This window comes from Chelonia mydas, chromosome 8 (assembly GCF_015237465.2).
Source record: "Chelonia mydas isolate rCheMyd1 chromosome 8, rCheMyd1.pri.v2, whole genome shotgun sequence".
Taxonomy (NCBI): domain Eukaryota; kingdom Metazoa; phylum Chordata; order Testudines; family Cheloniidae; genus Chelonia; species Chelonia mydas.
The window spans coordinates 21569540-21597379 of NC_057854.1; the positions used below are offsets into that span (position 1 = coordinate 21569540).

Genomic DNA, 27840 nt, shown 5'->3' on the forward strand with positions numbered 1-27840 from the left:
CTAAGAAAACACCCCTGCTGGCTTCTGGATTCCTTGCACCTCTGCTTTTTCTCAGTTGTGTCTTTGTCCCAGGTCTAAGGGTGGTTGGCTTGTGAGCTGGCTAAGGCAACTGCCCCGAGGCACTCTACAGCACTGTACACTGGGGGCTCTGCAGCCTTTCATCTATATGAGCTGCGCCTACAAATGATCTCTGGATAAAGCAGAGAATGCAGGTTGCCATGTCAGGGCCTCTTGTGGACAGCGACATGGCCTATGACACAGACAGAGATGGCATGCAGTGGCACAGACCTCCAACGCCAGGGGATAGTGCAACTGAGAGGGCAACAGAGAGGTAGCATGGGAAGCTACTGTCCGTCAGATGGCTCAGCAACATGCTGTTACCGAAGGCTGTGAGGTGGGGTTTGGAACCTTTTGCTGTGGGTGGGTCTTGCTGTATTTGCTGCTGTCTGGTATAAACCCCTGGATTGATGCAATTTCAGTGTGATGTACAGACAGCCCAGTGCTGCTCTTGGTGGCATCTTCTGACCCCTGTATGTGCATGGTAGGTCACGAGGCTGTGTTTCATAGTGGGATGGTGTCTCCTGTGAACCCAGCTGACCTCGCTTAGCTCCCATCTGTTTTTATCCTCCCCATTGAGTTAGTTGTGGCTGTTTCACCAGCTCCAAGGGACGCATCAGCGAGGAGCTTTCATAGCCAAACATTCGCATCTGGAGCTTCCCAGGTTCAGCCTGTCCCTTCTCATCCTCTGAGGGCATTTCTCCTCACCTTCCCCATCTGTGCAGCTGCTGTAATGTTACCATTTGTATGTGAAACTCAGACAGTCAGGAGAGAGGAGAAATCCCCTCTGAACGCTAGGGTCTGGGTTGGCAGAGCAGGACCCTCTTGGACTTAGCATTATATCTGGAGTCTTGCTACAAGCATGCAGAGCTGGGCTCTTTGTGAACAGGTCAGACTCCGTAGACACGAGCAGGCAAGGGGTTGATTTACGGGCTCCAAGGGCTGGTTGTTTCAGTTGTTTCCAAACTGGGAACGCCAAGCTTGGATGGCTTCACTCTCCCATACACTGTGTATCCCAGCATGAGGGAAATACCAGCGTGGCCATGGGAGCACCTGCCTGCCAGCTCCAGTGAAGGGGAAGGGGGATATTCTGCATCAAATGAAAGAAGCTGAAGAATTCCCCCAAAGTCTTTCTTCCCTTCCCCAGGAGATGGGGGAGAAATGAGTTGCTCCCATGCATTCCTCCACCAGGCATTTCTCCTGGAGCAGTGGCTGGATGGGATCAAGGCAGCCCCGCTGCACTCCAGCCTGGACTCAGAGTGGCTGAGGTGGAGGGACAGGGTGCTATGTATTTCCCATCGATGGAGCCTTCTCTTCCACAGGCTTCCCTCAGTGCCTAGCCATTTTAATGAGGTTGTGGTTTTACTAAGAGGGCTGTAATTTTGGGCAGATGAAGTGCTATGAGGTCCGGGTCAGTCACATCGACCATTCATCATGTACCTCTCTCTTCTCTCCCTCCTGCGCTGTCTCTGGACCTCCTGCCCCCTCCAGTCCCTTGGAACGCTGTCTCCATATTCTCAGGTAAGCAAACTGTGTTCTGGAGACCTCTGGGACCACAAGGCTGGAGGTGGGTGGGACCTGCGTGGAATTATAACTGAAGGATTTGGCTGGACCAAGGGGACCCCTCATGCCTGACAATGCATTTTCTGAATGGAGGCAGTTGTTGGGCTGAATCCCTTCTTGGTGTAACTCTATTGAAGTCAGTGGAATTACTCTGAGAGTGAATTTGGCTTGTGATGCTAAAGCAGTAATTCTACTGGAAGTTGCTTTCTTCAAGTTAGGACTGCAGTGCCGGCCCGACAGTCCTGCCATGCTTTCCTGAGATTACTGTGGAACAGGGAACAGGGCCTGGGTGCTCAGCCCTGATGTAAGAGGGGGGAGATCTCTGTTACACAAAGGTGGGCCCATCAGTTGCATCTTGGAGCAATGTTGACAGTTTCTGGAGAGAGCTGCATCCAGTCCTCCGTGGCCAAAGCAGTGGGGTGGAGGAGGAAGCATCACGCTTCTGGGGACATTGTGAGGGGAACAAACAGGGAATTCTCCAGGCACCAAGAAAGTCAAACCACCAAATAATGGGAATGTGGTATTTCTCAGCGGCTCTGCTTGCAAAGATCCATTGCAGGGGACACACACGACTCCAGTCAGCTATTTCTGTTAAGCCCCATGCATGCTAAGAGGAGCAGAGCTCACATGGGAGATGCATGACTTGTTGTCTTTAAGTGCCAGATGGTTGCTTTGCACTGTACACTCATTCCACAGCCACACACAGGCCTGTGCAGCACCCAGCTCACCACACCCACTGCACCTTTACATCACAGAGGCTTTACCCTGTCCAGGCTGAGAAGAGTCAGTGAGCCTGGCTGCCATGGGGGGAGGGGAGAAGTTTCCCTGAAGGAAAGAGAAGACCCTGCCTTCCTGAAAAGCTGTGACTCTGCCTATACAAACACCTCCTTCCCCCAGTCTATGACTCCTTTATGAGGCCTTGTTTCAGCTATCTCCATGCCCCACAGCCTGAGGCGCATATACCTTCTCCGACCCATGCCCTTTATTCACATCTCCTTTCACCCATCCAGGATATCTATGAAAGTATTGACATAGGACAGAGACGGGCCTCCAGCCCGGGCTACATCGACTCCCCCACCTACAGCCGCCAGGGCATGTCTCCCACCATCCCACGCTCCCCACATCATTACTACCGCTCAGGTAAGGACACTGGCCCACCCCCTACCAGGCCTGGCCCAGGTTAAAACAGCCAGTGGAGAGCAGCAGAGCAGCGTGCTGGGATCACAAGGACACGCACGCCTCTCCCGGAGGCCTCGGCCATCCCTTTGGCAGCAGCGCAAGTCATGTTGGGGAAATCCCAATTCCGAACAAGGAGGAGTTAAATTCGACAGTGCCTGTAGGATGCTGGGAAGGGGGATTTCCTCTCTGAGGTGTGTGTGCCCAAGAGAGTGGAGTGACCTGCCTTTGGCTGCCTCATGCACAATCCAGTTCAGCTAATTCCGCTCCCTGGGGCCTTCCTCCTGTCTCATAACCAACTCAGTCACAGCGTCGCCCCATCACTACAGAAAATCCGAGATGGTGGCTCCATGCCGGCACTGGAACTAGAGGCGCAGCTGATGCTCGACTTGCTTATCCTGGGAAGCGAGGGATGCATCAGAATGCATGTACCTGTCAACGTGGGGGGTGACTCCTCACACACAGCCCGGCTAGCCCATCTTCGGGTGAGGAAGCAGGGCACAGCTGTACCTTGAAATCTGGGGGGAGAGGCGATGGGCAGGAAAACCCAGAGAGAGATGAGTCTGGCAGACTGGTTTCGCCTCCGTGTTGTTCAGTAAGGCTCCAACCCCTGTAGATAAAGCTCTTAGCACAGTCGCCATCAAAGGCTGCCATACCAGTGAGAATGACAGGGGAATCCTGGACAGGAGTCTGGGGCCCCTGCAATGGGTTCTGGGCTAGGCCCCTGAATGGCATGCACCCGTGGATTTCCCTCTGGTTCCCGTCTACCCCTGTCTGTAAACCCTGAGTTCCTCCCTCACGACGTGTGTAGGAAACCCCACCCCCATCCATCCATCCCTTCCTTCCTCCCCAGCCATTGACTCACACGTGGCTTGCTGCTCTTCTAACATGGCTGCATTTAACACCAGTTTTCTTCTGCCTCTTGTTCTCTCTCAATCACTGTCACTCCCTCTGATCCGCACTTTCCAGGCACAGAGAGTGGGCGCAGCTCCCCCTACTATAGCCAGTTAGATGTGAGGTCTTCTACTCCAACCTCATACCAAGCTCCCAAGCATTTCCACATTCCAGGTAGGCTCTGGAGACCTCTGGCCTGTGGGGAGCACTGTGTCTATTGCATGCATGTATGTGCTGTATGTGTGTATCGCATGAGTAGCACCACTGCCTGCCTACAGTCAGCTAGCAGCAGCAGGACACGTCCTACGGTAAAGGCCATCCATAAACAAGACCTGCAGCTTTAACCCCACCTAAACTTCCCATCGTCCAGAGTCTGCTATACCTTCCCCTGCCATTTCCCACTGCCTCCTGTCCCCCACAAAGTGAAATTCCCTGCAAGGACCCTGCCCTCCCTTCCCTAGCAGATCACAAGGCAAAGCTTTTCTGATTAGAAGCTTTTCTATACCCATTCTTTACAGATGATTTATTTTATACTCCTCCTACTCCCCCTAGGGCCCGGTGCACCCTTCCCCCAGAGTCTTCTGGGCTTGCCAGATGGCTGCTCCCCTCCAGCAGGGACTCCAGGGGGCCACCAGGTAAGGCCCACTGCCCCCTCAATCCATCCACAGATCTTCGGAGGGGTTGGGAGGGAAACAAGCACCTGTCCCACTTCTTCAGGATACGCATTAGGGCAGCAAGAAGGTACTCACTCCCCCTCCCAGCTGCAGTCACAGGGACAGACTGGACCATTCGTCAAATCCAAAACTATCCACTCAGTCCACGTAAAGCAAACCCACCCTAATAAGTTCAAGGGACCTTGACCTGTGCCCCCTTCTAAAGCCATTTAACTGGCTCTCAAGTTCACCTTCAAGATGGGCCTGAACCAAACCCCCAGACTTGGGTGGTGGGGTGCTGACTGCAGACCTAGATTCCTTATGTTGCAGTTAGCCCCTGTCTCTAGAGTGGGCCGAGCTGGTGACCTGGGATCAAAGGCACCCAGATTTTGCGGGAGGTGTTTAAAAAATCCAGGCCACCTTTAGTATGCACATACACAGTGCAGAATTAGCATCTCTCAAGGTGGATACCAAGGGCCTGGACTGGAGCTGCAGCCTCACAGCCTTCTCCTCATGCTCGCCCATGTAACCAATCCATGGCAGCAGCCACCACCATGGTGACCAGCTCTACACACACCTGCAGGGTCCCATGCTCCTTGCAATGGCCCTATTTCCACCCTCTCCCTGTCTGGCCACCCCACCACCACAGCTATATGTGGTCCCCTGCCCATTTGCTGATGTCTTTTATGGATGGCCCCATCCCTGCTCCGCCAGCTCAGCTGATAGGCCCTAGCGCTGGTAGGGTAGCTATAGGCACAGTCTCCAGGTTGCTTCCCCTTCCCAGCTAGCTCTATTTCCCTTGCTGAAAGAGGCTTTGGCTGATGATGTTGGTTTGCTCTCAGGTGGATCATGAATAGTTCTTCTAGATGCCTGCACCCCCAAGAAATGATCTCCCTCCTGAAAATCCATCAGTAACCACTCCATGGGGCTGACTGACAGAGACGTATCCCCAGATCCTGGGTCTCTAGGTGTCCCCTCTCCCTCTTCCCCTCCAAGACACCTTTGTCTGAGAAGAGCCAACAGTGGGGACAGGAAGAAGAAGCATCTGCCATTCTGTCAGTGCATGGTGTTAACACTCAGCATGTTCACTGCATGTTCTCTAGCACACACACGACCTCTCTACCCTAGGGTTTTCTGTAGCACCCATCACCATAGTATACGGGTGCTTAGCTTCCAAAACAGGTTTAACCCTCTTTCTCCCCCACCTCAGAAGCCAAACCAGACACTGATCCATCTTTGATGAAATGCCTTGGAATTAGGTTGCATTTTTTTGCTTAAAGTCCATGGAGGTGAAAAACGTTGAACGTAACAGATGAGTGACTGGGGGTTTTCACCTCCTCTTCCATGCCCTCTCCATATCCACTGTTCCCAGCAAACACACACTGACTTCCATGTCCTTTCTTTTCTTTTCTTTTCTTTTCTTTTCTTTTCTTTTCTTTTCTTTTTCTTTTCTCCAGCTGCCGGAGAGAGTAACATCTACCGGAAACCCCCCATCTATAAACGACACGGTATAGTCTGAGTGTTGCTTTGGGGTGATTGCCAATTACTTAATAGTCCTGACATCGGAAGGGCCAGACAGAGATTAGGGACCAGTTACGCTGCTGAGTAACTTCTTGGACTAGGACAGGGTTACTCCAGATTCTCACCGGTGTGAGACCGAGATAAGATGAATCTAGGACAGAGGGGAATGGCATTGTTAGGCAGAGGGTTAGGTTGTGGGGATGCCCTGGCAGGTGCAGGAGGAGGTGGCGAGAAAGGCTGGAGGTGCTGGCAACGGTGGTGGCTGCATTTCCTCGGGCGTGGGATTTAGTGCAGGCACAAAGCTGTGACATTTCACATTGCCTTCAGCAAAAAGGCCAGGAGGTAGGAGTGAGAAGTTGAGTGGCACAGGAGATCTATCTGCTTACCTGTCATTTGGGGGTTCAGTCCCCTCCTCAAATATAACACCAGGTTGGATATTTGTCTCCAGTGCTCAGCAGTTGCCAAAGCTGGGAAAGCAGGTGCTGTAGGTCAGGACTGAGGGACAGTGTCAGAGTATGGGGGGGACAGGGACTGGAATGGCAGGGGATGAGAGGGTGCTGCAGGTCAAGAGCCTGGAGGGCATTAACAGCAGAGCGTAGGGCTGGAATAAGAGGCGTGCTGCGGGTCAGGGTGCACTGGCAGAACTGTGAGGAGAGAAGAGTGAGCAGAAAGTGCTTTTTTTACACTAGCCATAATATAAATTACCTGGAAAAAACTAAAAAGGGAATCCCAATTTCCTGAAAACCCCTGACCGTCCCAGGCGGACATTACAGATTGAAAGAGAGTGTTGGTAGCCTGGAGAGAGTGATCCGGTGAGGGCTGGGGTTGTGGGAGTGGGAGATGTCTGGGGAGGTGGCACAAGGGCGCCTGGCACGAGCCAGGCCCTTGCTGAGGAGGGCTTGTTGTGTGCTCACCAACTTGCTTCGTGTACCAGCTTTCCCTGTGAAACCATAACTCTGTCTCTCCTTTCTCCCTCCGTGCGTCTCTCCTGTCCTGTCTGCCTAACACCCTTAACGCCCCCTGCTGACTGTCTGCACCCCTCTGCGCTGTAAGTAGCTGCCTTTACCATGTTCTCTGGACTGACCCCTGGCATGTTACTGGGGGGCTCTGAGCACTCTTAGCTGGCCAGGCCTTGAGGTTGAGTTTGGCACCGTCTCTCTGAGCTCACCATAAGCCCAGGTGGCAGCAATCCTGCCGGGGTGCTCTCTGCCCCTCGTGTGCTTGCTGAGGAAGAGATTAGTTCTGAAGAGGCAGCCATTTTGTTTTCTTAACCATATGAGCAGGAGCCTCCAACGTTTGGCCGTCTGGCCTGAAGCCAACCTAGAGTCCTTTTGTGCACGGAGGGGTGACCCCATCCCACTGCTGCTGCGGGCTGTAGCTCTTCAGCACAGGAGCTGTGGGCCTGTATTCATGGCTGTAACTAGAGCCAACAACATTGTGCATGGGGCTCCCCTTACACACACACACACACACACACACACACACACACACACACACACACACACACACACACACACACACACACACACACACACACACACACCCCACCACGTCACCTCCCCCATCCCTTCAAACACGCCCTTTGAGAAGCTCACGCCTTCCCTCTGCCCTGTCCCGGGGCTGTGCCCCTTGCCTCTGGATCTCTGCTCAGGCTCAAAAAGTCCCCAGGGCACTTTTACTGCCCTTTTCTGGTGATGACATTGCATTCCTGGAGTGAGGTTACCTAGGGAGGGAGGAGAAGCTGGTCTCAGTAGCACTAGTGTTTTCCTGCTTCCTTGGTTGGTGCAGTAGGAAAATTGTACGTTGAAGAGGAAGAGGAAGAAATTAGTACCAGCCAGCATCACAGTGGGCTCTAGATCGGCACCATCCTGGTGGCTACCTTGTAACTCAGCCTGGCAGCCAAAGGCTCTGCATCATGATGTCATGGCATTTGCACCTCAGCGCCATGGACTCAGAGCAAGATGCAAGGCTGGCGTGGAGTGCAGGAGACAGAGCCCTGACAATCCGAGTGCTTGGCAACCTATTCCGACCCATTCTCTACGGAGCTGCTGTGTGCAACTGAGCCTGGGGCTGGGTGCTGGGAGCTACAGGGTTCTGTTCCCAGTTCTACCACTGCCCTGCTGCATGATCTTAACTTCCCTTCTCTGTGCCCCCGCTTCGCCATCTGTAGAATGGGGGTTATGCTACTGACCTCCCGGCGGTGCGAGGTGTGATCAGTTAATGTTTGTTCAGCACTTTGACCATGGACTATTACCAATCAGGACAGGAGACCTCAAGCCACTGGGGAGAGTGGAGCAGGGGGATGTGCCACACCCCCCGCTGGATCTCCAGGTCCGGTGGGTGACCCATCGGCCTCAGCCAGCTCACTACCTCCATTGGCTGCCCTTTACTTGGGGGACATACCTGGCCCCTCAGGCTTTGGGGAGAAGCTGTTCTCTCCAAACTGTTCTCTCCAAACTGAAGCTAGCTGGGGGGGCTCCACTTACTGGAGTTGGGAGGCACTTGGTTGTCTGTGTGGGACAGCCATGGTGATGCTGACAGCATCTCCTCCAGAACTTGGGTTTCCTTCCTAAATCTCACGATCTGTTGCTTTTGCAGACAATCCACCTGCAGCCACCAAAAGCAAAACCAGCGAAGACATTGCACAGTCCTCCAAATACAGCCCAGCCTATTCCCCGGACCCATACTACCACTCAGAGTCCGAGTACTGGCTTTTCCAAGGTTCGCCCAAAGGTAATGCAGGGAGCCCAGACCTGCCCTGGATGCGGCCAAGGCCACAGGAAGCCCAATAACAACCTCTGCATGTGTCATTTTCTGGGAGGAGTTGACTTTGAGCCCTTATTCCCCAGGCAAGGCCCAGTGCTGAGGGCATGTAAGTTAAATCAAGGGTAGGCACCAATGGAAGATGATGACACATCTAGGACCTGAAGTCCCCTCAGCCTTTGGGTTATTTGCCATGCACATTCACCTTGGGTCCCAGCACTAGCAATCCCGCCTGGGTGTCTGCCTGCTGTTTGTATTTGTCCATGTTGTGCATTTGACTGGGCCTGCCCCCTGTCTCCTTGCAGTACCGCGAGCCCGCAGATTCTCATCAGGGGGAGAAGAGGACGGGTTTGACCGGGGGATGCACAAGGTGAGTGGCTGTCTCATCCCTTCCCCACTGACCCACTGGTATCTCCTCTCAACTCCTCCCCTGAGAGAGAAATGCAACAGAGGAGACAAGCGGAGAGCTGGTGGCGAGGTTGGAGGCCACGCCCTGGCAGGGATCGTGGCAGAGAGCCAGGAAAGACTGCCTTGGCCCAATCTCCTTGTTCGGAGATCACAGCTGGGGTAAATCTGTGACATCTGCTTTTTCCAGATGCTTCTGCCCCAGGAGTGGGTCTTGTGCCATCTACATGCTGTGGGCCCCTCCATTCCAGGCTCAGGCCTTCCCAGGGGAAGCCGGTGCACTAGGCCGCCCAGGCCCGCTTGTTCCTTGGTGCCTTCCTTCCCTTCACGGACTTTCTCCTTCCTTGCACAGACACCCGCAGACCTAATGACTTTGGCTAAGAACACTCTCCTATGAAATGTGACTAGGGGGAGGGTGGAGCTGCCATATGGGGCAGGTGTTGCTTGGGGAGGGGAAGGAGCCAATGTGTTCACCAAGGGGCACCAAGCCCTCTTTGCTGGCTGGGTGCTGGGTTGGATGTGAGAACCATAGGGAGGGCTGGCCTTACCTGCTCTGAGTGCAGGACCAGCAAACTCCAGCATTAGTGGCATTGGGTGCTGACACCGTGACGGGGTGGTGCTGCCGTGGTAACGTCAGCAGCTGTGCTGCCGCTGCTGGTTGGCAGAGAACTTCCCGCCCGTGTCTGAAGCGTTTTCCTTTCCGTCTCCCCTCGCGGTGCCTAGATCCAGAGCGGCATCGGCAGGTTGATCCTGAAGGAAGAGATGAAGGCACGATCCAATTCTTACGCTGACCCCTGGACGCCGCCCCGCAGCTCAGCCGGTAGCAGAGAGGCCCTGCACACAGCCGGCTACGAGAGCTCACTGAACGGCTGTAAGGAATGCGAAGAGCACCATAGCAGCAACGGGCAGGCTTCTCGGATCACACAAGATGAAGAGCTTGTGGTTTCTAATTGGTTGGGAGCTGGCTGACGTTTGGGGTTGTGAATGAGATAAACAGTTTTTCACCCCCAATGCCCAGATGTACACAGGCTGGATCGGATCCAGCCATGTGAGCGTGAAAGGATCCATGGGGCTGGCCAGCAATCTCTCCCAGCAGGATTGTTCTGTGGCCGGGGGTGGGGGGTGGGGTGGGGTGGAAATGAGTTGGTGGGTCTCAGACTATGTGGCCACATCACAAAAATCAGCCATTGGCTTTGCTATCTCTTCTTCCCACCACATACTGTGTTCCCACTTCTACTTCCATTACAAGGGCACGACCTGGCATGAGGTGTTGGCATGGTGGGGAAGAAAGGACACCTGAACCAGAGCCTTTTAACATGGCTGGAGAGGTTGGATGTTTGTAAGGGACATAGTTTGCCCCAAGAAATTAGTCTTGGACAATTCTTTCCCCTGCTGGCTGCATCAGGGAACCATCTGTCCTTTACACACACTCCCCTAGGCGTGTGTACAAGGCCAAGTGTTTGGGTCTATGCTTCAGGTATTTGGTGCTTGTGTTTGGTTTTTTGAATGCCTCAGGGAGCCAGAATAACATCAGATCCGTCTGTTAGGGTATTTGAGCGCCTAGATGGTGGAGAAGCCTTGAGGAGACCAGAGCTTGTGTTAGTTTGGTCCCATAGCTATATCCATGAGGCAAAGAAATGACAAACACAAAGACAAATACAGCTCCCGAGATCATTGGGCTTAGCTGAGTTTCTCTGGGAGCCCCTTGTCATTGTGAGTTAGGGGTGCACATTCGTAGGGCTGCCACGCAGTCAGTCCCACCTTCATTTTCTGTGGACTGGAAAATTCAGGCCTTCAAAGAAATAACACACCTGCAATTGCACAGTCTGGTCACTAGATGGCACCGTAGCCAACTTGCCAGCTCATCCTCCATTTGGCCTCTTGGTTGGACTGAGTTCCTATGGAGGAGTTCGCTGGCTGCTCTGGTGCTGATGCCCCTGCCCGCTATGGAGTCTCCGTAGTGCCAGTCTCTGAAAACAGGGATATTTCAGGGCTGCTTGGAGGCAGGTCCGCCAGGGGATATAAGGCATGGAGCAGGGGGAGGTTCCTGCCCATGCACAAGCCCTGCTGCTCTGGCTGAGGTCCCATAATTACATCAGCTCTCAGAGGGAGGGAGCAATAGAGGCAGAACCTGCTGCCACTGTTAACAGACAGGTTAGCAGTTCTCCATATGGCCAGAGTAACTGTGGCCTTAAAAGGCAGCTCTGAGCTTCCCAAGGCTGCAGTCTCATCAAGGCTTCAGATGCAGTCTCCCCTCTGCAGATGGGCAGAGCCACCTCCCTCAGCCCCAGTGGCCAGGCTTGCAAGATGCTGCAGGAGCTGCGAAGAGTGACATGGAGGATGGGCCTACCTGCATCTGTGCTCTCAGGCCTTTGTAGAGAGGGAGCATGTCTAGTGGTTAGAGTAGCAATCTAGGCATCAAGAGCTCTGGGTTCTAATCCCCACTCTGCACTAACTTACTGTGTGGTCCTTTCTCGCTCTGTGCCTCAGTTTCCACATCTGTAAAATGAGGGCCAATCCTTCTGGGAATGTGGGTGGGAGGGTTTGTATTAATTTAGATGGAATAAAGGGGCACAGAGAGTTAAAGGTGTTAACATGACCCGGTCTCTGTCCAACATTAAACAGTGTTAAACAAGGTTTGGTGTTTGGTATATAGAGACTTCAGTCAGTCTGTTTAGTACCATGGCAAACACCCTGTTAAAAATCCTTAGTAACCTGTTATTAAAGATACAGAAAAAGATGGAAAACTAGTTAAAGCATTTGAAATGTCAAATATTAAATTAGGCTTTCATTTTAACAACGTCCCTCATTCCCTTTAAAAAAAAAAACTTTGTTTGACAGTTTCTTAGGTGGTATGAGAGATGGTAATAACTGTCCTTTTTAGTTAAAAGAGAAGAAGTTAGTTGAGATGGGCTGGAGCTGTTGTTAAAGTCCAGTCCCATTTCCTGAGAAGGGAAAACAAGATAAACACAAAAAGGGGAGAGAAAAGAACAGCAACGATGGAAAATGCAGCTTCTGTCTCTGGTTCTGACTTTCACTTGCAACCTCTCTGCTGGAGACACACAGGCCCATCACATGGTTTTATCAGCCAATCGGAGACCTGGAAAACTCGTACCAGCATTGCGCTGTTTAGAGCATTGCTTTTAGCTGCCTCTTTCTGGTCACAGGCTTACAGCAGTGTTGCAAAATCCATAGTCTTGGCCAGCTAAGCCTGACAGAAGCTAAAAAGGAGAGAGTTAGGAAAGAGAGGAAATTAGATGGGCAAGGAAGAGGACATATGCCAGGGAGGAGAGAGAGAGAAAATCTCACATCCCAGGTGATATTTGGGATTAGGCTGGAACTGGTGGAAGTTGCGGTGTCATTTAGGTCCCTGTCTCTGGCCCAGTCTGATCAGGACATCTCTCAGAATTAGGACAAAGAAGGTCCAGGATATGGTGGGGTTGGCAGCCATGATGGTGAAGCTCTCTCCAGCAGTTAATTTTACCCCAGTGTCTCTTTCATTAAGGACCCCAAAAGGGAGTGACGGGTGGAATAGCCCATCCCTTCATTTTGTCCACCAATTAGGCCTAGTTTCTGACACACCAATTTTGGTTCACTGATTTCTGGTTCCACACTTTTCTTGTTTATCGCGCATGAGCTTAACCCAGCCCTTGCGTTAGATCAATAGGCCTTTGTGTGTGGACTTGTTCAGTCTTTCTGTCTCCCTGGCATACCTGTTCCCATCAAGATCTGTTGTTACAGCTCATTGTGACCTTTTATAAACTTCCACTCACTTGTTACAGCTGAGCTCACAGAGTAAGTCTGCAGGCCCAGTTCCCACAACAGGCAGGAAGGCTCAGCTCACCCATATTCATAAAGCACTTTGAGATGCTCACTTGGAAGGTGCTGTGAAGAGAAAGGATAAATGCTGTGGAGATGAAAGCGGTGGGAGGGAGGGTGGGGTAGTGCTGGGAGAAGCAGAGAATGCTGTGAAGTGAGGTTGTCCTTGGCCATGGAAGCAAGATGAGGCATGCCGGTCTCTGAAAATCCAGATCCTTTTGCCTGGTAGGGCTTTTTATCACAGTAAATGCCTTTCTGCCTCTGATGTGCTGACTTTCCGCTTTGTCTCTCATTGCAGCTCCCCGGACACATTACCTGGCTGACAGTGGTATGTATATCTTCCCCCTCCCTTCCACTCTGTGATCCTCCATCTGCAGGCCTTGTGAAAGTGGGGTGGGGAGGGGGTTATCCACTGCAGGCGGAGAGGCCAGGGTGGCTTTTCCTTTAGGAAGGAGTGTGGTCTGGTCATAAGAGCATGGGAGTGGAAGTCAGAACTCCGGGGTTCCAGTCTCTATTTTGCAGCTGATTTGCTGTCATCTTGGGTAAGTCCCTTCTCTCGCAGACTTGCTCTACACTACAGAGTTAGTTCAACATAAGACAGCTGATGTAAGTGCCCTACTACATCAACATCATAACTCCACCTCCACGAGAGGCATAGGGCTTATTTCGGTGTAGTTAGGGTGACACAGGGTCTGTGCAGATGCTGAGTTCCTTACATGGGCTGTTGGCTGTCTTGTCAATTTCATGGCTTTGCTGGACCTGCTGCCAGGCCTCCTCTCCAAGCTTCTGCCGGTGGTGCACATCCTCACCAGGAGCACTTTCATCAATTGCAGAGTGGAAGCGTAGTGGGCTGAGACCCCGGGCTCTCAGCTCCACACAGGTCCCTATTGGGAACTCTGCTGCCCACTAGGGTCCCAGCTTCTCCCTCCCCACTGGGAGCATGGCAGCTGACTGGACTCTGGATGTGGATCTCCCCGCTGGAAGCAAGAAGCCCCGGGCGGCTTCCCCACTGCTCCCAGCTGGGAGTAGGAAGGTGAGAAGCCCCAGGGGGCAACTAGGCTCCTGGCAGGGAGCTATGCAGAGCTGAGAGCCTGGCTGTCTGCCCACTACACTTCCCCTCTTCAGTCAGTGGAAGTGCTCCTGGTGAGGACGTGCACCACCAACAGAAGGAGAGTTGTGTGGGCATTGCCCTATGTTGACCTAAAATAGGTTGACTTAAAATTGTAGACGGCCTGAGTCTGTTTCCCCCATGGAACATGGTGATATTCCTGTGTACCCAGCTCCTAGTGGGGATGGAACGCCTCTTGCATTAGTGTCTGTCACCTCAGGTGGAGGGGCAGAGTGCATATAGCAAAGTCTTCTAGGTCCTGAGAGGCCCCTCCCAGCCTGCCGCTTGGGCCCAAGGTGACTCAGCGCTCTGTGCTCTGAATCTCTGTCCTGGTGTCTCACTCCCCAGGGAAACAGCCCACTCAGCCACTGGGAGCAGAATCCAAGAGCTCCAAGGGGTATCCAGCCCTCAGCTGGGAGGGAGGTGACTGGGACAGGGGCCTGCAAGGGTAGACCCAGCAATATAAAGTGCAGAGGAACCCACCCCCCAGGCAAGGTATCCAATGGGCTCCTGCATTTGACTGCAGAAGGGGCCAGCTGCAGTACTGCATCTCTCCTTTCTCTGATGCACCTGCCAATGCTGTGGCTATGAGGGAGCGTCGTCACCTGGGCTAGACCCTGCAGGCATCCTCCTTCCTCTTCATAGTTAAACCTGAGCTGTGTTTGGGGACCAGATGCCTTGGCCTTGGCTCAGTAGCTGAGGGTTTCTAAGGCACAAGTCCCTGCTCTTGGGATTATGCAGTTTGTTGTTTCTTTTTTCAGATCCCCTCATTTCGAAATCTGCATCGCTCCCTGCCTATAGAAGGAACGGGCTGCACAGGGTGAGTGTCTCTGGCTACCCCTGACCTGCCACCAGGTGGCGGTGTTTCAGAGTGTTTCTCATGGGCGAGTGGCTGCACAGGTGGGGTACATATTCCTCCTGTGGAATGGGGAGGGGGAGCAGTTCTAGGGCAGTATCCTCATGGCTATTGAAACCTCTTTGTGCCTGGGTTCAGAATCCTCAGTCTGGGGTTCAGGATCCTCAGAATTGGGGGAGTTCTTTCTGGAGGTACATGCATTCCTGGAACAGAGGCACCCTGGCCATAGCACCTGCCTCCAGGCGCTGCAACCTCTGCTAAGACACATCCAGAGATTCCCAGGTGTATTTTGTGTGGAATCCAAGTAGAAACTAGAGATCAGAAAAGCCTCACCCAGCTCCGGGAATCTAGGAGTGGCAAGTGCCCTACCCTGAAAGTAAAATCTCTTCCAGATTCCTAGAGTTCAGATGCAGGGGAACAGAACCTCTGCTTCAGAGTGTCGGGAGGCGTGTGTTTTCCAGAGTGATGTCTTTGCTGTATAACTTTGGGCAACAAGGACTTTAGAAATGGTCCTATGATTGATGCCCAGTCTGGGAGTCAGGAGACCTGGGTGGTATTCCTGACTCTGCCACTAACTCACTATGTGATCTTGGGCAAGTCATTTCACCTCACTGTGCCTCCGTTTCCCCATCTGTAAAATGAGGGGAATGACACTTACCAGGGGATGGATTAATTGGAACATTTGTAAAATGTTTTGGGATCCCTAGATGGAAGGTGCGATAGAAGGGCTGAGTATTTATCTAGACTCCCCTTGTGCTGACTCCTCTGTGTGCTCATGTCTCCTGCAGCCCCCCAGCGCTGAACTCTTCCACTACGACAGCACAAACGCCGTCAACTGGGGGATGCGAGGTAAGCAGGGCACAGTGCCTGGGAAGCCTGAGCAGTCCTACAGTATGTGCTGCTAGAGCCTGTGGCAATGTGCTTAAAAGGGACACCGCCATCCTGCTGAGGCCCGAGAATGGCCCCTCTTATGGGAGTGAGCGCTTGCTAGATAGTCTCCTCCAGATCCTGCACAGCGGAGTCAGCTGTGAGCTCTGAACACGACAGCCTGCAGGACCTGCACAAGAGACACTGTTTTGTGCTCTTGCCTAGAGCCCCCAGCTGGCCCTGTGGCAGCAGATCAGGGACTCCCTCACGTTGCTAGTGATGCATTTCAAAGCTGTGTTACCGATGGCCCCTGACACTGTAAAACTGAAAGAACAATCCATGGATTTGTCACTGTTCCTGCTATTGCTTTTTGCATTTCTGCCAGCTTGGGGAATGAAAATAGGCTAATCAGTTTCTTGCTTTGTCACTGTCCAGTTAGTTTTTCTTTCCAGTTCTCGTTCCCTAGCAAATTCCTGCAGTGTTGGGGTTACAAACCCAGCAGGGGAAGGCTTAAAATTAAACCATAGCACTGGTTCCTTTGAAATGTAAAAGTACTGTAATGAAACTATTCCTATGAATATTGGGCCCAGTTCATCTCTGCATCAAGGGGCTGCAATGGTGGTTGACCTATCATCCAGGGAATTCTCATGACAGCGAGTTTCCCTCTGGCGCAGAGAGCCACCCCCAGCACCTAGAGCATACGAGGGGCATTTCATACCCCCTTCATTGAACAATACTGCCCCCTGGTTATTCCTTAGGGGCCATTAGCAGCAGGATCAGGTTAGTTGTTGGAGACCCACCACTGCCCCCCCTTTCCTCTGCCCAGTGCTGAGTTCAGCCCCAGAGCAGGGATGACTTGGGCTCATATTATGAAAAGCCTTTTAAAAACCTCTGAAAAGCAACAAGTACCTTTAGGGCCTAAAACACTTGGCAGCGTCTCTCATAGGCCCCACCATGCTGCAGGCAGCTGTGCACCCTCTACTCCCATGAAGTCAATGCTGCAGAAGGGCCCTGAGCACCCTGCAGGATCAGGCCCTGACTTCACCAGCACTCTCAATGGAGCTGGGCTGAACTGTCCGCAGTGTTGCTGGTGCCTCCGTTCCTCCTGAGCTGCGTTAGAAACCATGAGTGAGATGCCAGGTGTAGAGCGGCAGTGGGGAAGGCAGGAGCTGTGGGAGTGAGAGAGAGCAGCCTGCACACTGTAACCCCACCCTCAGGCCAGCCCCCTGGGAGCAGCTGCCAGAGACAAGACACACAAGGGGAGAACACACATGGGGCCGTGTCTCCTGTGGGGAGTCGGGGCTCTCGCCTGATGGCAAAGGGAAGGCTCGGAGGCTGCTGACTGACTCGTTTCTTGTCTCTTTCCTTCTCTTTCTCTCCCTACAGAATACAAGGTAAAACTCTCTTTGGAGAGGGGAACAGCTGCCATCCAGTCAGTGATGCCATCTAATGTCCGAATGCCACCAGGGCAGGGTCCTTGGGGATTGTCCCTCCATCTCCTGTGTCCTGGGCTGGTCTCCGGAGCCCATGTTTGAACTGAGGCCTTTCCAGACACCTTCCCTTCCCTCAGACATGCCCTGGCTTCACTTTCCCTCAATTCCAGCCACCCTATCCCTCCTGCCATTATCAGCTCCAACAGAATGGGCTGCAGTTGAGCATGGTTTACGTTGTGGGTGTCTCCAAACGCTTCGCCCAGCAGCGAGTTGCATGCTGGGGGAAGAACTGATGAGGTGGGTGACCACAGCTGTCGTGCTGGGCTCAGCAGCAGCAGCTCCCACCCAGCTGTGGATGCTGAACCTATTAGATGGGGAGAGGGGATGCTAGGTAGGATGTTAGGTCATCGCCTACACCAGTGTTTCCCAACCGGTGGGTCCTGACCCACCAGTGAGTCCCAAGAAGGTTCTAGCTGGGTCACTATGTCCAGAACCAGGTTAATGCATCACTGGGCGCTGGCCTAGGCAAACATACATTTCTCCCAGCCTGGTGCAGAGGGGAGACCCTGGAGGGGTTGGGGAGATGGATTGTGAGACTGTTCCGCAGTCACCCCACATTGTTGGCTCCGGTCCCACAGGGCTGGGCCTGGTTCCCCGCTCCAGGTGTTGCAACCTGGCCCATGGGATTGCAGCACCACCAACTGGACCAAACCCGAGTGCTACAACCCTGCATGCCAGGTCACAACACCCAGAGCAGGGAGCCGGTTCTAGCCTCATGGGACAGGAGCCACTGCTGCAGGGGGAATGCAGGGCAGGCTCATTCCCTGGCTTTTCCTCTACACTTGGCCGGGGTTAGGGTTGAGATGCCAGGGCAGAGGGTGCATGTACGTAATGGTGGGTTGCAAAAAAAGACAAAATGCAGTTGGTGAGTTGCCTGAGTAAAAAGTTTTGGAACCATTCTGCGACAAGCCAAGCGGTCTTCGCCGTCAGCCTGGAGATGGGCAGACAGGGAGCTGGGTTAGTGTCGCCCCTCAGGGCAGCCTCTCCATCAGAGCAGCTCCCCTGCCTTGCAGTGTCAGCTTGAGCTCCATTCTGCCATGAGAGTTGGGCCCCTGAGAATCACCACCCCTGAGCCAAACAGAAGAGATCCAAGGACTAGGCGCTGGGTTATTGCTGTGGGTTCCCTCAGCTCAGAGAGCCTACCCACGTTTCTTCATCTCTCTCTGCAGATATATCCCTATGAGCTGCTCATGGTGACCACCAGGGGGAGGAACCAGCTGCCCAAGGATGTGGACAGGACTCGGTTAGAGGTAAGCAAAGCCTTCCCTGCTGGGGAGAATATCACTGGGACACTCCCTTCTGACACTGTCTCCCTCCTCCCCCAGTGCAGCTAGGGCTGGGGCGGGAGGTCTGAATGGAGCAAGGGTAACTGCCCTCCTGCCTGTTAGATGTCATCTCCCAGCATGGAGACCTGAGATGTTTCAGACCTAAGGTCCCTGCAGATGGAGCAGGGGTTAATGCTGTCTGCATGGATATCACCTGTTGAGCGCAGCATCAGACCAATACTATCACTCCTCCCCACCCCATCGAGTTCTGGGACAATTCAGAGGGGATTCCCCCTGCCGGCTCCTTCCCAAGCTTCCCTCCTTTGAAAAGCTCAGGTTAGAAGGTCACTGACCCATTGTGGGGGGCTGGCTGCCTGAAGCCAACAAAAGCCCCAGTGCTGGGTGAGAGTCAGAGGTCACCAGCGTGGTGTTCGGGGTTCAGCACTGGCAGTGCAAATCTGTGTCCCAACCGCAGGCCGAGGAAGGGGGTCACTTATGCACACGCTGGCATGCGGTCATGCTCACACCCAGCCACAGTCACACTCACACACAATCACACTCAGACACATGCTCACACACATCATGCACACACACAGCCGCAATCGCACACACTCAGCTCTGCACAGCCACAATCGCACACTCACAGGCATTTGTGTGTGCTCATGCCACAATTGCATCTGGTCGCACTTACAATTGCACATACACAGATACACACACACAGCTGCACACAATAACACTTGGATAGTCACAATGACATGTGTGCACACACAGACACGCACACATATACAGAGGCAGTCGCTTGCGTATGCTCACGCAGAGTCACAATGGCATCTGCACAGGCCCTCTCAGTTATGAGCCATGGCAGCCGCACTCCCTCGTGTTGTCACAGGCCCATACATCCAGCCTCATGCCCCCCTCTGCTGTCCCCACAGCGCCACCTGTCACAGGACGAGTTCTATCAGATCTTCAGCATGACCATTGCGGAGTTCGACCGCCTGGCCCTGTGGAAGAGGAACGAGCTGAAGAAGCAGGCACGGCTGTTTTAAACGCAATGCACTATAAATATATACATACCTATAAATATATATATATATGTATAGAAAGATCTCTATATTGAAGCTCTGTATAACTCTCTCTATTGTACAATAGGAGGAACGGCCACTCTCTTTGGAACTCCGTAGAGCGAATTGAAGTCTCTCAGATATTTTTATGCTCTTTGTTTCCTTTATGTTTTTTTTTTATTCTAATGCGATTGGGGGTGGGGTATGAGACTGTTTTTGTATTGAACCTTCTGGAGTTTCAGGCCATCTCAGACACCCACCTTCACCTGCAGTGGCTGGAAATCCCAGGCCAGTGGAGGAGGGGGTATCTGCAACACAAGTTCAGTAAAACACTGGCCCTTTTCCCTCCCTTGCCCCTTCACACCCTGGGCTCCTGGCCTGGTATCACCCACTCACGCTGCACAGCCTGGCCAGGCGCCTTCAGGAGCCAGAGGAAGAGGTTCCCTCCCTCACACCAGGGTTCCCAGCAGGCGGGGCCCTGCCATCTGATTCAGCCATTAATAGTAGGATGGTTCCTGGTATACTTAAACTGCCCCTCTTCTCAGTCCTTGGGGGAGGGGGCTGCAGTCTCCCTCCCCCTTCGTCAGTCCTACCCGCTGGGCTTGAACTGAAAGAGGAAAGTGAATGGAGTTGGCGTGGCCCACCCCACCCCTTGCTAACATAGACTCCCTCCCTAGATGCCTCATCTGTGTTGGCACCTGGTAGAAATGACATGGCCCCTCGCCCCAATTTGGCAGCGCCTTAATTTTGTTCTCTCCCTCCCCTGCTCTCCCATCCCCAGCTGCCAGGGGAGAATACCCCTGCACTGGAGCTCAGGGGTAGCCAAACCCTGCAGGGCATTGCTGATGCAAATCGTAGGGAATCATTACAAGATGTAAAAAGAACAGGAGGACTTGTGGCACCTTAGAGACTAACAAATTTATCTGAGCATAAGCTTTCGTGAGCTACAGCTCACTTCATCGGATGCATGCAGTGGAAAATACAGTGGGGAGATTTTATATTCACGGAGAACATGAAACAATGGGTGTTACCATACACACTGTAAGGACAGTGATCAGGTAAGGTGAGCTATTACCAGCAGGAGAGCGGGGGGTGGGGGGGTGGAGGGAACCTTTTGTAGTGATAATCAAGGTGGGCCATTTTCAGTAGTTGACAAGAACGTCTGAGGAACAGTGGGGGGGGGGTGGAAATAAACATGGGGAAATAGTTTTACTTTGTGTAATGACCCATCCACTCCCAGTCTCTATTCAAGCCTAAGTTAATTGTATCCAGTTTGCAAATTAATTCCAATTCAGCAGTCTCTCGCTGGAGTCTGTTTTTGAAGGGTTAGGTCTGTAATTGAGTGACCAAAGAGATGGAAGTGTTCTCCGACTGGTTTTTTAATGTTATAATTCTTGACGTCTGATTTGTGTCCATTTATTCTTTTATGTAGAGACTGTCCAGTTTGGCCAATGTACATGGCAGAGGGGCATTGCTGGCACATGATGGCATATATCACATTGGTAGATGTGCAGGTGAACGAGCCTCTGATAGTGTGGCTGATGTGATTAGGCCCTATGATGGTGTCCCCTGAATAGATATGTGGACGCAGTTGGCAACGGGCTTTGTTGCAAGGATAGGTTCCTGTGTTAGGGTTTTTATTGTGTAGTGTGTGGTTGCTGGTGAATATTTGCTTCAGGTTGGGGGGCTGTCTACAAAAGGTCCCGTCCCCCCCCAGCTCTCCTGCTGGTAATAGCTCACCTTACCTGATCACTCTGGTTACAGTCTGTATGGTAACACCCATTGTTTCATGTTCTCTGTGTATATAAAATCTCCCCACTGTATTTTCCACTGAATGCATCCGATGCAGTGAGCTGTACCTCACGAAAGCTTATGCTCAAATAAATTTGTTAGTCTCTAAGGTGCCACAAGTACTCCTTTTCTTTTTACGGATACAGACTAACATGGCTGCTACTCTGAAACCTAACATTACAAGATGTGTCAGATCTGTGTCATCTGCAACACTTCCAGGGCCCAGAGCTGAGAGACTGGAACATGTGCTACCTCTCGCTCCAGAGGGCTCACTAATGAGCCTACCATCCCCCTGTCCTATCTAAAGGGCCACCAGCCTGACATGGTAAACTCTGCAAAGCCTTCTTCAGGGGGACAATCCTGCTGAGAGACCCTATCTTCCCAGCATCTCCCTTCCCCTGTTCTTTGTTTAATTACTGGGGACATTTGCAAACAGGATCTCATCCCATTAGGGTCTTACATTCCTCTGTGGCTTATTCCTTTCCCCTCCACAAAAGTACTTATCTGCTTGTGAGATCACATGTCTCTCCACAGAGCCAGCTGGGATGTCACAAGCAGATGATTATGACTTCAGAGGGAGGAATAGTAAATAAGCAGCAACAGAGGCTTCCAGGAGACATGTTCCCCCACGGCCTGAAAACAGTCCCTGGGAATTAAAGCACAGGGGGAAGGAAATATAGGCAGTAGAAGCAGAACTGTTTCTGGGTGGAGTATTTGTCACTAGTTTCCCTGGTACTGGTGGTGGTTCTTTAATAACAGGCCATGGCAGAGTGATTTGGCATTGATCACAGGAGTCATTCTGTCAGTACTGTGCTATGAAATAGGTTTCCCAACCTTCATATTTCCAAACCACAGTGTCCCAGCTGCTCCAGAGTAGCAGCCGTGTTAGTCTACTCCTTTCCAGCTGCTCCAGGCTCCTTCCACCCATACCTGCAAATTTCTTCTCCTGCAAGTAACAGAACGGTGGTTTGTCCTCATCAGAGCCCCCCTCTCCCCACATCCAAAGCCACTGTTAGTAATTTTACATCAGAGTAACAGATCCAAGCCGTTTACAAAGTGTAATGCATAAAGCCCAAGATTGGGGGTGGATATGTCCCTAATAGCACCTCTGCTGAGGGGTTTTGTGGCTGTAAGGATTTGAAGTGGGCCTGAATCAAGATCCCAGATCCATCCAGGCCTGGACTTGGGGGAGTTGGGATGTTACTCTTTGAACTCTGTAGCTTAGGCCCTATCTCTCTGGTTAGGAATTGTCCTGAAGTAGCAGCAGCTGGTTTGGGGTCTGTTTGGAGTCTACTCATGAGATTTTAAGTGGGTGTGTAAGTAGCTGGTTGAGAGCTGTAGGGAAAGGGGGAAGGAGGCATGTTAGACTGTTGTTAGAAACTGAATCAGCTGCATCTCCCCTTTTTATTTTATCAGCTGGAGTTTTCCTGATTCTCAGCCATTAGTAACGTCCCCTGTCCCAGATCAAATTGCGAGAGCAGCCTCTTGGAGGGAGGTAATAAAGACATTTGCAAGGACTCTCTATAACTCTGGGGGAAATTGTAGAGTTTTGTTGCTTGTTTGGTGTTTTTACTAATATGCTATTTCAACAGAAATCCATTTGCCTGTTGTCTTGTATGTTTCTCTGATTTCCTGTTTGGTCTCTTGAGTGAATGTTCAGGCAGGTCCCAGGAGTGCCCACCCCATGCTCTCCAGTCCATGCCCAGCAAAGCAAGCTCACACTCCAGTGTCATATCAGTTGTTACGTTCTCTGTTATGGGAGTGGAGGCTAATGTTCTGCTCTTGCAAAGGGAAAGGACTCCATGGCCTAATGGGCCTGTTCCAGCTCTTTGATTATCAGTGATTATCTTTAAAACCTGTATTGGGAATTTTCCATGCTGGTTTCTGTCATCTGCTGGGTTTCATCCCCTTCATCAGGTGAGCACCACCACCGAGGCCATCCTCAGGTGAATGCTGAATTCTCCCCAGAGAGAACCAGCCTCTTGCTGCTGATTGTGCTGCATTTGCCTCATGTTACTTTCTAGGCTGAGGCCACCAAACTCAATACACAAAGAACTGGCATCAGATTCCCAATGTGCGATAGGGGAACTACCCACTCTGGTCCATTGCCCTGCTGTGCTCGTACATGGCACCATTGCATATCCCCCTGGCTGGCACCATGAGACTGGAGCAGAAGGAAGAAAATATGTCTTCAGCACGCAGCAATGGGTCTTTAAGCTTTACCTCAGCATGGAATGGGCTGTGGAATGAAGTGAAGAGTGTAATATTGTGCTGGTAATTGCTTCTGTCTACTTTAGCATAGCAGTAAGTGCAGCCAATTGAATTTATAATGATTTCACCCACATAAAACTGCATCTCCCTAAATCAAGCTCAGCTATTTGGGGCTATGAGAAACCTCAGTCTTCAGCAGCAACTCCCTTGATAATCCCTAGAGGATTCAGAGCTTCAAATCATAACAATGCTTAGCACTCACAAATCACTTTTCATTTTCAAAACACTTTGTAAGTATTAACTAAATATTCTTCAGATCCCCCTGGTGGCAGAGGTGTGTTTATCTCTGTGGTGCAGGTGGAAAAACTGAGGCACAGAGTGGTTAAGTGACTTATTGCAGTGTATCAGACAGAGCCAGTTTTAGAAATCCCTGGCTCCCAGCCCTGTGATCAGTCCATTAGTTCACGCTGGCAGAATATAATTGCTGATCCCTGCTCCTGGCAGGTAGTTTTGGTGTATATTTTGGGGGCACAGTAGTAAACTGTTTTATGTGGGGAGGCAGGGCTTTCCCTCCAAGTCTGTGATCTTCCAGGGGGAACCTACCAGGAAACATCCTCCCCATGAACCTGTCAAAAAGGAAGACGTTTGCAGCTGTGATTGTTGAGTTTCGTTTCAGACTCAGTTGAAGTGCAGGATCTTTTAGGAAAGATGCAGGACTGCCATCTGTTAGGTGCTGGGGTTGGATGTTTCCATTTATTAATATTGTACCTATCTAGTGTGCCCTGGGGCAGCTGCCCTGTGGGGTGCCCCTGCGTGGCCCTTCAGGAGGAGGGGCAAAAGGGAAAAGCTGAAGCCCAGCACCCTGCCACCCTGTTCGTGTAGTTTGTCCCACTGCATTGTCATTGTAGTGCATACAGCATGAGCCCTCTGGCCTCGGTATTCCTGCTCCTCACTCTGTGGCAGGGGAGACAAAGGGCCCTATTCTCCCACACAGGCCTTCGTCTTTAGGATAAGTTGGGAACAGAAGCCTCAGTGGGGGAGACACAGATTTTAGCCAGCATGCCAAAGGGCCCACGATGATGGAGGCAAAGCACCTTCCTTCACTTACCTAACCCCAGCAGCAAACTATGTGTGAATACTGGTGGGCCAAACCAGCTCCCACTGAAATCAAAGGCAAAACTCCTGTTGGGCTCATGAGAGGTTGACAGGAAAGGTCAAAACATAAAGAAAGTACAAAGGACAAATGGAGGCAGCTGCTCTCAAAAAGCAAGGAAGGTGCAAAAGGCCTGGCCGGGCTGCAAGAAGATTCACCAAACAGCACTGGGAGCAATTTCCTTGGCTGGCGAAATATGCTACTAGCAGACATGTGCTGTTCCTATATATGCCTTAAGGGGGCAGCAGACAGGGCTGTCTCCTTGTCACCTTTGTGTTTGGTGTCCACCATGTCTGTAGTACAGGCTGTATTCCCATCCCACCAGATCTTTTCTCCAGCGAGGCAGCCTACTGAATTCTAAGAAGGAGCCAGTCCCTGCAGCTAGCAGTGTTTGCCTTATGCTCTGTTCCCCCAGGAGCTCACCACAAGGAGAAGGGTGAGGTGGGGGCATTAAAACCTTTCCATGAAGACCATTGTTCTGGCTGGTTCTAATCTGCTAATTTTAGTGCTTTGCAGGCCACAACCACAAGCCTGTCTGGGCCCAGCTGGCCATTTCTATAGTTGCTTTGAAGGCTGTGGCCTGAGTGTGCCCTCCACCACTAACCAGAATTTGAATTGGAGGAAAAGATCTATTTGCAGTTTAGCTGCAGCAAACCCAATGTGCTCTGAGAAAAGAAAGTAATCTGGGTTCCCGGATGGGGTTGGGGAGGGAGCGTGTCTGGGAAGGCAGCTGGCTCCTCTGGGGAATAGTTGGCTCTTGGGGGTGCTAATGGGCTATGGAGCTATTTGCCTCTGTATCACCCATTCACCTCTGGTCTGGGAGTGGTAGTGCCTAAAAGTCACAAGGATCTGAAAGGTCCCGTGACATGAGTCTGGGAGTTCTCTGCAGACAAATGTGCACATCATGGAAATGACTGCCAGGAGAAACACTAACTGGCCCCCATGTTTGCAATCTCAGCACAGGGGCTGAGATACCAGCGGACCTAAGAGTCTGAACTTCTCTGGACAGAGCTGGTATTTCCAGAACGACTTTGAAACATAGGGAAGGCAGTGTCGTGGGGGGAGTTTCCGCTGACACTGTCCATGTTCATCTATTCTGGGTAGACAACAGTGCAAATCCATCTTTCCCAAACACACACCTGGGTGTGGTGGACTCAAAACATGCCAGTCCCTTTGTCTGCGCAGGTTGGGGCCCAGAAGCGTCAATGTTACTGGCTGGTGGCTGACCTCTACCCCTTGCACCCTTGAACCTCACAAAAGCATTCTAGGAGCACTGCCAGATGTGTCTGTTCAGTCCCAGTGATTATCAACAACATGCCCTACACTGATCCATCCTGTAAAGCCAGCAGAAGATAAGCAGGTGACGAATTCCCAGCCCAGATCAGGATGAACTTCTCGGGCTTCACTCCCACACAGACTGTGTACTTATGGGAATTCTACTACTCCAGATGCTGCCTGCCATGTGAGGTGTCGCCTGTCACCCCAGCTGTGATGCAACATCCAGAGTACAAGGGAAACACCCCAGAACCCTGAAAGGAAGAGCAGCTTGGGAGTTACAGAAGCACAGCAGCGGGAAAGGAGAGTGATTAGGGTTTCACCTGGGAGGAAACTGAAAGCTGGCCTATTTCTCAGGCTAGGAAAGCCTTGCTCCTATCATTATGGAAATGGGTAAGGGGGAGTATGGGGAGGGGGTTAGTGTAAGGGCAGGGGGAGAACATCCTGATCACTGCCCCTCATTTTAGACTCAGCTTTCCTCCACCCCACACAGACTTGCACTCACCCCAGGATTTCCAATAAGGCAGGCTATGTACAGTAAAAGTGCTGACTCAGGAAACAAGAGTTGTTTTTTTGTTAAAAGTATCCCCCGTTGTTCAGCTCTGCCTGATCTGCGGCTTGCTTGCGTTCCTCTTGGCTTGCTCAGTGCCCCACCACATTTGAGCTTTGCCAGTGGACAGGTATTGGGGAGGGGAAGAAAAGCTGGTGTGTGTATGGCGGAACAGGTTGTTGCAGCACGGTGCCTAGGGATCTCGGTGAGAGGATGAGGGATTGGGGTGGGTGAGGTGCTGCTGGCTCAGAGGGGGGAACAGGAGAGCTGGGTGGCTGGGGTGAGGGGCTGGGTGTTTGGGGCAGCAGCAGGTGCCCGCCTGGGCTGGCAGCAGGGGTTGCAGCCAGAGCGCTGTGGGGAGGCTGTTACTGCAGGGGGGCGGAAGTGCTTGGGGAGTGTGTGGGTGGAGTGAGGCGCTGGCTGTGGGGGAGCAGGAGAGGTGTGTGGGTGGAAGGTGTGGCTGTGGGGTGGACCTTGGGAGGCAGAAGCATGGGAGGGTGTGGGGCTGGCTGTGGGGGGCAAGAGCGGTGGGCAGGATGAGGAGCTGGCTGGGGAAATGTGGGGGCAGGAGCAGTGGAGAGATGAGGGCTGGATGGGGAGGGCAGGAGAGGTGGCTGGAGTGGGGGCTGGCTGGGGTGAATGTGGGGGGCAGGGCGAGGGGCTGACTGGGGGGAATGTGGGGGCCGGAGAGGTGGCTGGGGTGGGGGAGCTGGCTGGGGGGCAGGAGCAGTGGGTGGGGTGGGGGCTGGCTGGGGGAATATGGGGGCCGGAGAGGTGGCTGGGCGGGGGCTGGCTGGGGAGATGTGGGGGGGAAGAGGGGCAGGAGGCGGCAGAGGTGTCCTCCCCGCTGCGCCTAGCGCAGGGCCGTGCCGCTGGTGCGGCGACCGGGCTGGGCGGGCGCTAAGACCCCGCACCCAGCCGGGGAAGCGCAGGGCGGGCGGGGCAGCTGATTTAAAGGTTGACGTCTCTGTGCCAGGCGAGACAGGCGCATCCTCTGGCCGGACACCGGGCGCTCCAGGCCGGGACCCTGCACCCCTCGCTGCCGCCTCGCGCCCGCCGGCAGCATGGACAGGCTGAGCGGTAAGCGCGGCTCGCTCGGGGCTGTGCCCGGGCGCTGGGGCCGTGCTGCCCCGCACGGGCTGGGTGCGTTAGCCCGGGCCGGGGGGCTGCGGGCGCTGGCTCTGGCAGCCCGGGCCGGGGAGCAGGTGCCCCGTCTGGGCGCTGCGGTGGGTTCTCCCGGGAACAGCCCCGGACCCTAGCGCCCAGCCGCCGGCGGGATCGCGGGGCTGGGGACTGCTGCCTGCTCCTCGCTTTGAGCGCGGCGTGCGCCCGGCGCCGCTCCTGCGGCCCCGGGGCTGG

At 52.8% G+C, this 27840-nt stretch overlaps 2 protein-coding genes across 14 annotated transcripts in view; both read left to right on the forward strand.

Annotated features, from left to right (window-relative positions):
- Positions 1–19647, forward strand: part of ABLIM3 (actin binding LIM protein family member 3) — a 108358-nt gene extending 88711 nt beyond the window's left edge. For 3 of the 10 annotated variants that reach the window (XM_007062376.4, XM_037907390.2, XM_037907386.2), the window contains 13 exons: positions 1549–1578; positions 2631–2760; positions 3766–3864; positions 5801–5851; positions 8463–8597; positions 8933–8997; positions 9756–9903; positions 13150–13179; positions 14721–14779; positions 15604–15664; positions 17069–17076; positions 18345–18425; positions 19373–19647. In XM_007062376.4, the coding sequence (XP_007062438.3) occupies positions 1549–1578; positions 2631–2760; positions 3766–3864; positions 5801–5851; positions 8463–8597; positions 8933–8997; positions 9756–9903; positions 13150–13179; positions 14721–14779; positions 15604–15664; positions 17069–17076; positions 18345–18425; positions 19373–19486 (1011 nt within the window). In that variant the 3' untranslated portion in view covers positions 19487–19647. Of the gene's footprint in view, positions 1–1548; positions 1579–2630; positions 2761–3765; positions 3865–4242; positions 4326–5800; positions 5852–8462; positions 8598–8932; positions 8998–9755; positions 9904–13149; positions 13180–14720; positions 14780–15603; positions 15665–17068; positions 17077–18344; positions 18426–19372 lie in introns of those variants that run through there. The other 7 variants (XM_043521035.1, XM_027824761.3, XM_037907387.2 and 4 more) reach the window with 6 other exon arrangements.
- A 7768-nt stretch (positions 19648–27415) lies between these two features.
- Positions 27416–27840, forward strand: part of AFAP1L1 (actin filament associated protein 1 like 1) — a 57408-nt gene continuing 56983 nt past the window's right edge. For 2 of the 4 annotated variants that reach the window (XM_037907197.2, XM_037907198.2), the window contains exon 1: positions 27416–27561. In XM_037907197.2, the coding sequence (XP_037763125.1) occupies positions 27546–27561 (16 nt within the window). In that variant the 5' untranslated portion in view covers positions 27416–27545. The remainder of the gene's footprint in view (positions 27562–27840) is intronic. The other 2 variants (XM_037907195.2, XM_037907196.2) reach the window with 1 other exon arrangement.